An 11914-nucleotide genomic window follows, 5' to 3' on the forward strand; every position below is an offset into this window, starting at 1 on the left:
CCTGCTGAGCTGTTTTTGTAAAGGAATGCTATTGTTAAATTGCTAAAATGTTATCTGCAGTGAATAATGTATGCAGGAGGAAAGGATAAAAGAGAAGCAAATTGCTTACCTTCGCTTAGGACAGAAGATGCAATGTATTTAATCCAAAATCTGTTCTAAGTGCTTGGCCAGGGAGAGTATTCTGATGTATAAATACATTTGTCATTAGTTTTCAGTTTCTGGCAGAGTATAAAGTTCTCTTTTTTAAAAAATAAAAACAAACCCCAAAAGAGTATGTGGAGAGACAGTCTGGATGCAGTGCAAATCTGAATGCAGTGGAATCTGTTGCTGGAAGGAATTGGGGTTCAGATGTAAACCATAACAGCCCATTCTGTAGCCCCAGATGCAGATATTCTGTGGCTTTCAAGAGCCGTTCATACCATCCTGGTTTAAAGTGGTCAGGAAAGCAGCTCTACAAGTGAGTTACCTCTTGCTCTGGGGGTTGTGCTCCTGGTTTGTGTGTTTCTGTTCATCAGATCTGTTGACTACAGTCATTGAAACCTCAGCTTTGATGGTTTGGCTGCTGGTGCCTTTCCTGCAGCCTTGGCAGGAGTCTGTGCTTGGCACTCATTCCTCAGCAGAACTGCCCCCGAGGGGCACTGCTCCTGCTGCACCTCACACAGGCATGAACACCAGAAAATAAGAAGATAAATACAATAGGGAGAGGGAAAGGGAGAACTCTCATTTTTCATGTTAGCTAAATTGGGTTTAAAATAGTACAAAAGAAAAGGTAATTTAAGATAGCAGCTCTGGGTACAGCCCTGGGTCAGAGCCTTTAGGTTAAACTTGAGCCTGTAACTTTAAATGAAAATCTTGGGTGCTATATCTTTTTATTCTTTTAAACCCTGGTTTTCACAGTGTAGACAAACCCTTCCTTAGGTCAGAGTTGCTGCTGGAGTCAGTCTGATTCCAGTTTGGCTTTCAGATCCTGGGGTAACATGTGCAGGGCTGGACTCGGAGCAGAACATCTGTTTTCTTGCTGCCTTGCAACTTTGGTATGAATGGTTAGACAGATAATTTGGGAATCATGTAGTTGCAGCATTTTTTTTTCTGTGAATAGCTTCTCTGAGCAGACTCATCTCCTCAACTTGAGACTTGTCATTTTTTTGGCAAAATGAGTCAGATTTGATATGTGCAGATGTTGGTAACAGCTCTTCTGACGCTGCTTTCATTTCTGACAGTGGAGCATGTGTTAGAAACCTCAAGGGACTCTCTTCTTTCTGCTTTTTATTCTTTTGAAATAAAGCCCTTTCTGTTAAGCCCCCTGGTTGTGGACTACAGATATGTAGTTTTATATAATCAAATGTACTTCATCAATGCAGTGAAAAGTTCAGATCATCGTGACGTAACCAAATCAAATCCTTTCCTATTGCCACAGCTTTGCAGGTTCCTGACAAGTACAACTTTAGGAAAATGGGCAAATTAACTCTTAGGAACTTGCTCCTATCTAACTTTCATCTTCATGTTATTTCATGACATTTTTATTCTTCCTTCTCTATACTTAGGACAAAAAATCCTCCTGCGTGATGCTTTTGGTGAGAGCAACACTGATCTAGACTGTAGACTTGTAGTGACATAGCCAGTGCTGCTGCAGCCTAGTGCTGACAAGACCTGAGCCTCCTTTTTCTCCTTGCTTACCAGATCCTGGCTAACCTGCATATTTAGAGTTGTGTAGAATGCTGCTTTTATCAGGCTGTATTTGAAACTGCCAAAAATGCACGTTCTGAACATGCATTTCAACAGATGTTGTTTTCCAGGCTAAATTTTGTTGCCAGTGTTTCCCCATTTTGGAGGAAGTGTTCCTTGTTAGAGAAAACTAAGAGAACTCTATTTAAATGAAGATGTAAATGTAAATTAAGATGGAAAATATATTCAAAGCCTGATGTGGGAATGTTGCTAGACTGCCTGAAAGTTGTATTCATAAACTGCAGTTTTCAACTTGAGTCTTGTAAAGCAGCTCTGGCCTCCTCTCTGCTATTCACTGCTGCCTTTCTGCACGTCTCCATGTGAACATGCCCGTGAGGATTTCAGGAAATTTCCTAAGTTGTGTCCTGAAAAGCTTCGTGTACATTTTTTGCTCAGAAGTGAGCGTGGCTTTACGAGGTGGTGTTTCTCCTGGTGCTTACCAGCAGCATGTCTCCCTCTCCTCAGGACTTCAGCAGCGTGCTTTGATTTTTTCTCTCCAGACTGGTTCAGGAGCAGCTCTGGTGGCTCTGTCTGGCTGATGCCAAGCTGCTGTTTGTTTAGCATATAGATGCTAAGTTGGAAGTGTGGGGAGGTGTGCTGAGAAAGCTTAAAACCTGAGGGGTGGCTCCGTGCACTGAAGCAGGGGGGAATGGTGACTGTTACACCACACTCCTCTTCCCTTTTCCTTGAATCTTTGGGGTTTTTTTTGTTATTTAACATGCAGACCCACTGGAGCATGGATTCCATGCAGCCTGCTGTGTTCTCCTTGGGCCTGCTCACAGAGAGGGGCTCGTTTGTGTCATGATGCCATTTGTTAAAATCTTAACAAGTAGAGCTTGCCCCCAGCTAGGGATTATATTGGGTTTTGAGCAGTGTGTGGTAAATACTGTCTCCTTTGCTGCCCTTGGAGTGAATAGAACATAGGAAGGATATCTCAGCAAAACCCACGGTCCTGACTCATCTTTCTGGCTTTGCAGCAAGTTGTGTAACTGCTGCAGGCCATAAAGCTGTAGTGGATCCTGAGTGCAGTGAAGCTGCCTGAATGCAGGTGATTGAAGAACAGTTCCAGTCTTCTGGCTTGTTTGGTTCCTGCATCTTTTCCCATACATTAACTGAAGGGATCAAATTGTATTTTTTTTCTGTTGTCCCCCAAAAGAACAGAAATTGTCATATTGGAGATTCCTGTCCTCTCCCTGCCCCTTCACCCCTCTCCATCCCAAAGATGTGCTGCAAGGAGGAGGAAAGATCAGAATTACTGTTTCTGTTATTGTCAGATGTCATAATTTAAATAACACTGGAGATACAGATATTCTGGTTGTGTGTTTTTAAGTGGTGAACAGCAGCATCTCCCCTGCAGAGTGGACAGCATTTGTTGGCAAGCTGTACTGAATCCTTGCTCTCCTGCAGCAAAACTGGTGGTACCTAGAGGTGCAGAGGCTCCCAGGTGCTGGCTACAGCCCCAGGCTCTGGTGTTCAGTAGGAACTGTTCTGTAGACTTTGGGGCACTGCTGTAAGGTTATCTGGTTTCAGTGTTTCTGTTATGCCTGGAAAGAAGGAGCAGTCCTTGTTCTAGGTGGAGAAGCTGAGCAATCACAGCACAAAGAGCCTTGCTTACTGATTGAGGCTGCTGGATTGCACATCAATGCAACCTGAAGACAGGACCTCTCTCATATAAACCCCCAGTCTTCATTGTGGCCTTGCCTTTACAGGCTGAAGTGCATCTTTTCACTACATACATCTTGTCCTTTTTCTGGCTTGTCCTGCAGTTTGGGTTCCAAAAATAGCCACAGTGCATGAACATGTACACACATGAGCTTGTGAGCTCTGGTGCTCCCCTAGAGCTGACCTCCTTTGCACCATGGAGGAATATTACCCATTCCTCTTGATGCACACACCCCTCCCTGCTTGTGACTTTGTGTGTGTCTGGTACTTGGTCTCAAGTCATTGGTTGTATGTTCAGGTTAGAAGGACACCTTGATTGCTCAGGACAGGAGGAACTATGAAGAGTATTTGTGGTTGCTTGAGCTTCTTGGTAGAAATTCAGGTCACGTCAAGCATAATTTAGCAGTAACTGCAGAAACAGTCAGAGGAGCCACAAGAATGCCTCTGACTTGAGAGGAATTTAACTGAGGTGGGAAAAGGCACACATGTCCCAGACACCCCACCCCTTCAGTTGTGCTGGGAAGAATCAGAGCCCATACCTGGATCCTCCAGGGAAACACATTGCATGAATGGGGAAGGACCAGGATTAGTATTTCTGCTACTTTCAGATGTTTGCCCCCCTTATGTCATCTTACAGTTGACATTTTACATGCTGTCAGCATGTAGGGGCCAGAGTCTCCTGCAGCATTAGAACTTTCATAAAAAAACTCTGTATTTCATCACTATTTATTGTTAACCTGTGTGCAAAAAGCATGAAACACTTCATTTCACATGCAGCATCTGGCAGAACCATGTATTTTACAAGGAGTTGCTCCATATTAATCAACAGCTGAATGGTTGACAGAAGCTATTTTAGTCCCCCAGTGTCTCAGAGTCTTAAAGAGTTGATGGGAGTTTTTTTTTCAGGTGCATCCAAGCTGCCCACACATTCTGTTGTCAGTGATGCAGGGAATTTCTAGAAATTATGAGAAGGAATTCCAAGTCTTGTAATTTAGTTAACTCATCACTAGGCTCGGAAAATACAGAACAAGGTTAATTCAGAAATACAGTTCTTAATTGCTGTCAGTAACATCTGGAAGGTATTTGGTGTCTGTGAAACATAATGCACAGGGTTAGTCATTGTGCAGTGCTCATCCTTTGATAAAACCCTGGAAACTGCTGGATGTAGACAGGGCTTAAATGATCCCTGGGCAGCAAGGATAGATTTTGGGGGGATTTTTAATGGTGTGTCTGCACTAAACGCCTTTGGCAGTGGGTGAAAGAAGATGTCCTTGTTCTTACCTCCTGGGACTCCTGGAGATCCTTTGTGCCAAGTGTCTGCATCAGAATATCACGTTAGCTGGTTGCCACTGCCCGTTGCAGCTGCAGGTAGATGGTGTCATCTTCTCAGCCTGCTGTGGGTGCAGGTTTTAAGGTTTGGAAATGTGATTGCAGTGTAACTGATGGAATGCAGAATTTTCAGGGAGCCTGAGGCTTATAAACACCAACTCCTTTTCTCAGGGAGTTGAGTCAAATGCCAGTGGTACTTTAAAATGCCAGTTTGTGAACATCTCCAGTGCTTACTGGAGCTGTAAGAAAAGGGAGAAGTCTCAGGAGGTCTCCCTTTAAGTATAAGGGCTGTATTTTAGCATGTGCCTTAGAGGATGCAGATGAGTTGGAGAGCAGCCTGCAGATTCCTCCAGGTGGGACTGTGGCTGTGGGACTGGAAGGCAAGTCTCTATAAAGGTTTTCTGGTGTCTTCTCCAAGTGTTTAGCCCGTTGCCTCTTGCAGTTTCCTGAGAGTTTCATCAGTTTTACCTGTCCTGGCTTATTCTTGTGTGCGTGTCTCTGGAGCCTGTGGCTTTGGATGGTGCCTCTGGAGGATTTCCTTTTGCTGGTGATGTCCAGACCTGACCCTCTGGCTCTCCACTACTTCTCCACAGCCCCGTTGCCACAGTCTATTTGATTTTGCTTTGATTTCTCCTTGTATAAACTCTGTCTTTTGGCTGTTATATTCCCCTAGCACAGCCCATGGGCTCTGAGGTCCCGTTTCTTCAGAATGCTGCTGGCTTCAGAGCAGTGCCATGGCTCAGGAAGGCTCTGGGTGTAGTTGTGCTGTCCAGCCCCACAATCAGCACTAAGGCAACAAAAAGCACAGCACAGCAGCTTCCCTGTGTGGTCAGAGGTGCACCAATGTCTGTATTATTCAGTCATTATGACTTTATACTATGAAGAGAAATGGTTTAGGCTACCCCAGACTTTCTGCCAATTCACTTTGAATTGGACCAGGTGGCATTCTTGCCCAGGGTAGGCATGCCTGGCCCACCCCTCTGCCTTCCCCACGCTTACAGGAGAAGTTGGATCTGCTTTAAGGTCATGTTCAAAATGCTGTGGTCCTGCCCAATGTAACACTTGTATTTTTTATTTTTTTTTTTTAAGGAAAATGCAAAAAACGAGGAGATGGTTTGAAACTGGAAAATGACCCTCAGGAGGTGAGTCAACTTGAATGCAGGTTTCTGCCTCTTAGTGGGAAGCCAGCCACTAGTCCACCTTTGGTCCATGGAGAGCAAGTTCTATATTTGCTTCTGCTTTTAGGATGGGCTGGCAGGTGGATGGGGGACAATGGGATCCCTGATGCTCTTCACTCTTTTACCTGTGTTTTATCCCTGTCCCTGCCCTCACCACAACTTCCCTGCTGTTTTCCATTCTGTCCTTTGGGAATGACTGTGCTCCAGATGTTTACTCAGTAGCTTTGTTCCTGTCTGCAGGTGGGCAGTGGAAGGAAGTCCTTTTATAATGGACTTGTGAAACCTGCAGAAGTCACTTGATGCCACACTTTCTGACTCCTCCTTAAAACTAGGCTAGCTATCTACCTTGTAACACCCTCTGAAATAGAGAGGAGGAGGGGGAAGTAGAAGTGTTACCCAGCACATTAAACCCAGCAGCTTCCTCTGACCCCTTGCATCAATGTGTCTCCTTTGGGTCTTCTGCTGAAGAACCAAGTGCTATGTGGGAGATCATCTTACCACATCACCCAAACTGCCTGTGGGCTGCCACTGCACTCCCATGGCATCTCTTTCAAAAGATGTACAATTTTATTCTCAGGAAGAGTGAAGTTTAAAAGTCCCTTGATTCCATGATCCATGCAGCAGGTCCTAAAGGCTTCATTGCTGCTGTGTCAGTGCCCTGCAGGGCTCAGGGCCAGGGTGCTATTCTGGTGCTCTGTGTTGCAGTGGATGGCATTGTCACTGGTACACAGAGAGCTGAGCCCTTGGGGCTGGGGCTGGTCAGGGCACTGAAGGGTTAACTCTTCCACCACGGTGCCAGTTCTGCTCAATCTGTGCAGTCAGGTGAGGAGAACTGTCTTTAAAAATACTCTCCTATAGAAAGAAGCCTTTATGAGAGCAGCCTTTAACACAGCTCCTTCTTCCTTCACAAATGTGAGTGAAAAGGAGTGTCCCACTCCTGGGGAAGGAGTGAGAATTGTTCCATAGGCACCAAATGGCAGCAGCAGCCTTGGAGGTTGTTTTGACCAGTACTGTACAGCTGCAGAGTCCAAATGTTGAAAAGCAAACTGGATACTACTAAATCCTTACAGCCCTTCATGGGAGGAACTCTGTAGAAACTACATCCTGGCTTTAAACCCCAGTACAGTCAATATTTGGGTCAGCAGAGAGCTGAAATGGGGCCTGTGAACTCTGTCCTTCATCCTGGAGCATGTGTGGAGTTATCTCTCCAGTGCAGGACTTGGGGGCACAGGGGAAGGAGGTGGAGACAGGTTTTAGCATTTGCTCTCAGACATGGCTTTGTCAGAGACTGGCAGGTGGTTCATGTCCTGCTCCTGTGGGCAGCAGAACCTGCAAAGCACCAGGTATCTTGCTTAAATGATGGTGCTGTGAAATCCACAGATAATTCTGGTGGCTGTCCCTTTAGAAGGTTTTCTATTCTGCACTGAGTCCGTTGCATTCTGTGCAAGCCTGAAGTTGAATCAAATGATTTACAGCTTTTTTGCCTTTGTTTCCTCAGGCAGAGTCAGAAATGGCTCTGGATGCAGAGTTCCTGGATGTCTACAAAAACTGCAACGGTGTGGTGATGATGTTTGACATCACCAAACAGTGGTAAGACATCTTCAGCAGCATGCACCACCAGATTCTCACTTGTTCAGTGAAAACAAATGGCTTCTAGATCTCTTGATTCCCAGGTGGACTGTGGTGCTGATAACCAGCCTAAGGAGTTGAAGCAAGCTCGTGTGGCTTTATCTTCTGACATGTCTTTTAATATAGTCTGCTCCAGGGCTTGTTTCAAACAAGCAGTCTCCCTGTGGGCTTGTGTACAGCAGCTTCTGATATGCTGCTGGTGGAGGCTTGATAATTAGTGCTATTACAGGTGCCAAGTACACTGGGCATGTTACAAACCCCTGCTCTCCAGAACACAAGAGAAAGGGGGATGCTAGTGAGAAATTCCTAGGAAAATTGGAATTAGTGAGGGTTATTTAGAGGCTCTAGGTTGCATTAGCATACAGAAGTCATGAACTGCTCATTTGGCACATCTGCTGAGGAGGGTGAGGCAGTTTTGGAAGCTGGAGTGGAAGGAGAAGGTGGTAAGGGCTCCTGCTTGCTGTTTAAGCTTGTGTTTCACAGGTTTGGTGTGGGTCAGTGAGCCCGCTGACAGCTGGAGGGAGGGAATCCTCCTTTTCTGCTGGCCTCCCACAGTTCTGTAGGACTGAGGGAAATATTGCTGCAGGAGATGTGAGGCTGCTGGTGGAAGTGGATTATTGAACTTGTCAAGTTGGTTTTGGATAAAGAATGATATGAATGTGTTTACAGTTAATGTGTTTCTCTGAAGGGGGGAAAGGAGCCACCGTCCTGGAAGGATTCTGAAGAAAAATCGGTTTTTTTGGGATTTGTGCATGAAGCTGCTCACAGAATGATGTTTTTCCACTCATCTGCCTTTCTCTCTCTCTCCCATGGTGAAGGACATTCAACTATATCCTGAGGGAGCTTCCTAAAGTGCCGACCCACGTTCCAGTGTGTGTGCTTGGGAACTACCGGGACATGGGGGAGCACAGGGTGATCCTGCCTGGCGACGTGCGGGACCTCATCCACAGCCTCAACAGGTGAGGGGCACCCCGGGCACAGGGCAGCAGCCCTCACCCATGGGCAGCTGCTCTGCTCCTGCTGCCACAGCACCTTCATCCCCTCCCTCTCTGCCTGGCTTCTGGGCCTTCCCAGCTCCGAGTGTCTCACGCAGCAGCTTGCGTGATGGGCTCCTCTTCCTTTGATCTGGGAGACTGTTGTGGGCAGATTTAGCTGTGTTCCAGCAGTCAGTGAGTGCCTGCCAGCATGTGCCTTTCAGAAGTACCTTTCCTAAGAATTCATCTTCTTTTTGGATAGTACTGCTCTTGTGAAAGAGTCCTTTTCCTGCAGGACAACTGTTCTCTACTCCAAGTAATTCTGCTACAAGAGAGCCAGCTAGTGCATCTGCCTCCCTTGCCAGCCAGGCAAGATTTTCCCTTATGCAGAGATCTGAGTCTCTCTGTTATTTAATATAAAGTCTTATTTACTATTCAGGATTCAATAGGTTGTACCTTTTTGTGTGCTGTATATTTTTAAGGTGTTTGTAGGCACACTGGAATGGTAGGAGTTCTAAGTCTTGGTTCCATGGTGTAATCATTTATTTACAAGTTCATCTTTGTACATGACTCAGCTGCATTTAGTGCCCACTGGTGATGCCTGTGACTTATTGTAGGTCTGTTTGTGGTTTTAAACCAAAAACTTCACTGAGAAATGAACAGCTTGTACAGCTGTGAAACCCTCTGTTTGGTGAACCAGTGTCCTGACATGGTATTTGTTACTCTGCATGACACTGCACCACAACCACAGCCACCTTCAGCCACCCTGCAGGGGGAACAAAGGGTGAATTCTGTAAACAAACTAATGAGTCCCTAGCAGGATGACCTGCTAGTCTACATCTGGGGATTGAGGGCTTGGCTTGTGAATGAGGATGGTTGAAGGTATGTAGCTCAGCAAGTGCCTCTGTGTGTGTGCAGTCCATGTCCTTTGTACAGCTTTCTTCTCTCTCCCCCTCTGGTTGAGACAGGCCCCCTGGCTCCTCCTATTTTCGCTATGCTGAGTCTTCCATGAAGAACAGCTTTGGCCTCAAGTACCTGCACAAGTTCTTCAACATCCCCTTCTTGCAGCTCCAGGTAAGACAGAGGGTATTTCCCTGAGCTGTCAGGTGGGCAGGACAGATTTCATTTGCTCTCTCTCTAGGGTGGACATTTATATTTGGGGTTTCTTTTGTGGTTCAAGGATCTTGAGCAGATATTTGTTTTCATAAGGGTTGCTAACAAAATTGTGTTAGTACATTGGTGGCTGTGACTTAAACATGTCTCTGCTTGTGGGAGGAATCTTCTCTGCTGTGGTCACAAATGCCTGCCTCTGGAGAAAGGCTCCAGGGTGATGAATAACACTGGCAAGAAAATTGCATCCAGTTAGTTACCAAGTCAAAAATGTTACACATGCACATTTGTATTTAAATTCTGTCCAATTAAAACTCAGATGAGAAGAGTTTTGGTCATGAACTGAACAGTTCAGGGACAACAGTTTGCCAAAAGTCTTTGCCCTAGTGAACTGCTTGGAACCCATGCACACAGAGCCAAGCATTGATTCTCCTGTTTCCTTCATAACTGAGGCTTCCTGGTGGTCTGAGTGCATAGGGAGAGGATGAGTGGGCATGGAAGGGTGGAATTCTCAGCTGTGGTCCTTTAGAAGAAGATCTTTTGGGGTAATCATATAGATGTCCTTTGAGACCATATGCTGTTGGGGAGCACATAAGATGTATCATTATTTTCTTTTGGATGGAAAAAAACAGGCAGTTGATCTTGATTATCTTTAATGGATCTTTTGGGGTAATCATATAAGTGTCCTTTGAGATCAACAGCATATGCTGTTGGGGACCACATAAGATGTTGTATCATTGTTTTATTTTGGATGGATAAAACCAGGCAGTTGATCTTGATTATCTTTAATCATATGCTGTTGGGGAGCACATAAGATGTATCATTATTTTCTTTTGGATGGAAAAAAACAGGCAGTTGATCTTGATTATCTTTAATCAGTAACTGAAATGTCTGTGTGTATTTTTATACAAATCATCCCCACTGAAATGCTGGGTCAGAAGAAGCCTGGATATAGTAGTGTCTGTTATTGCATCCTCAGGCTGCAGAGCAGAAGGAACCAGGATAAAGAAAACTGAATGTATAAAAGTTCAGTAAAACAAGTCAAACAATAATTTCTTGAAGAGGATGTTGTAGAAATCTGAGGTGTAAACCCACATGGCTGCTCTGTGGAGAAGACTGAAATCTACCAGCATGGTGGTGGTTAAATGTTTGGTTTTATAGCCTCGGCTCCTATGGTAAAGTGGTGTCCTGTGGAAGTCATGCAGAATAACTAGTTCCCAGGTTACTTTGTTTTGTAGATCTCACTTTTTTTTCCTCAAATAGCTCTTGATAGGAGACAGAGACATTAGTGCAGCCTTCCTGCCAGATTTGTTTCTGAAAGCTGCTCGTAATGATACTGTTAATAATCAGTGTATGAGCTGATTATCCTAGCCATAGTTGTAAGCAGGAAATACCAAATCATTTCTAGCATGGGGGTTGCTGGGAAGCAGCTTTAGGATGTGAATCTTACAGGACATTTCATGTGGATGTGCTGTCTATAAGTAAACATCATCTATTAACTGGAGTCTGAAAGCAATTAGAACCCAAAGCTGGAGAACTTCTTGGACAAGTTGTGCTCTTCAGGGAAATAAATCTGAAATAACCTTTAGCTGTTTGGAGATTCCAGTGACTATTGCTTAGGAGAGGTGTGGGTGGGGGGGTGATCAGCCCACGTTTCCTCCCCAGTTTAGTGGGCTCGAGGTAGCACTGGAGTAGTCCAAGAGGTGCTGGTGCCATGTAATTAGAGCCCCAGATCCTCTATTTTTCCTGTAATATAATTAAATCATTCAACACTGTAGAAAACAAACCTGAAAAGACTTCTCATTACAGTTCAGTCCTCAAAATGTGCAAGGAGAGATTTGGAAGGGCACAGTGAAAACCATGCTTGTAAAAACATTTGCTCTGGGTTTTGTACCTCGACACAGAAGGTGGCAGTTGAGGAGGTTGTCCTGGGCCTGTTAGTCAAGGAGACAGTGATGAGACCAAGCTGCCTGGCTCTGCTTTTAGAAGAGCAATGCCAAAACAAATGCTGCAGATCTGTGCTCGTGCAGGGATTGCAGGCAGGTTCCTTTCTGCACGTTCTGACAGAAATCACAGCATAGGGTCCAATGTGGAGGTGGCTCATTTCATGTCCCTCTGGTGTGCAGGGTTCCTGGGCCATGCCATTCTGTACTGAGGCACTGCAAATCTGGCAGCTTTTGGTTGCTTCCAGCCAGGGTTTGGGGTTTTACTTGATGTCCAGCTTCAGCTGAGATGTGCTGTGGAGCCAGGGCTGGCCCAGGGAAAGGGGTAGGGCAAGGGGCCTGCTTAGGAGCCAGTGCAGCATGG

At 45.3% G+C, this 11914-nt stretch overlaps 1 protein-coding gene across 1 annotated transcript in view; it reads left to right on the top strand.

Moving 5' to 3' along the window:
- LOC103773554 (rab-like protein 6) overlaps positions 1-11914 on the top strand; it is a gene marked incomplete at both ends in the record, with an annotated part of 33797 nt that overhangs the window by 7894 nt on the left and 13989 nt on the right. Inside the window, 4 exons of the mRNA XM_008940923.1 lie at positions 5806-5858; positions 7393-7484; positions 8342-8482; positions 9466-9571. Of these exons, the coding sequence (XP_008939171.1) occupies positions 5806-5858; positions 7393-7484; positions 8342-8482; positions 9466-9571 (392 nt within the window). The remainder of the gene's footprint in view (positions 1-5805; positions 5859-7392; positions 7485-8341; positions 8483-9465; positions 9572-11914) is intronic.

The sequence above is a fragment of the Merops nubicus genome, unplaced genomic scaffold, assembly GCF_000691845.1.
Source record: "Merops nubicus isolate BGI_N331 unplaced genomic scaffold, ASM69184v1 scaffold15855, whole genome shotgun sequence".
NCBI classification, from domain to species: Eukaryota; Metazoa; Chordata; class Aves; order Coraciiformes; family Meropidae; genus Merops; species Merops nubicus.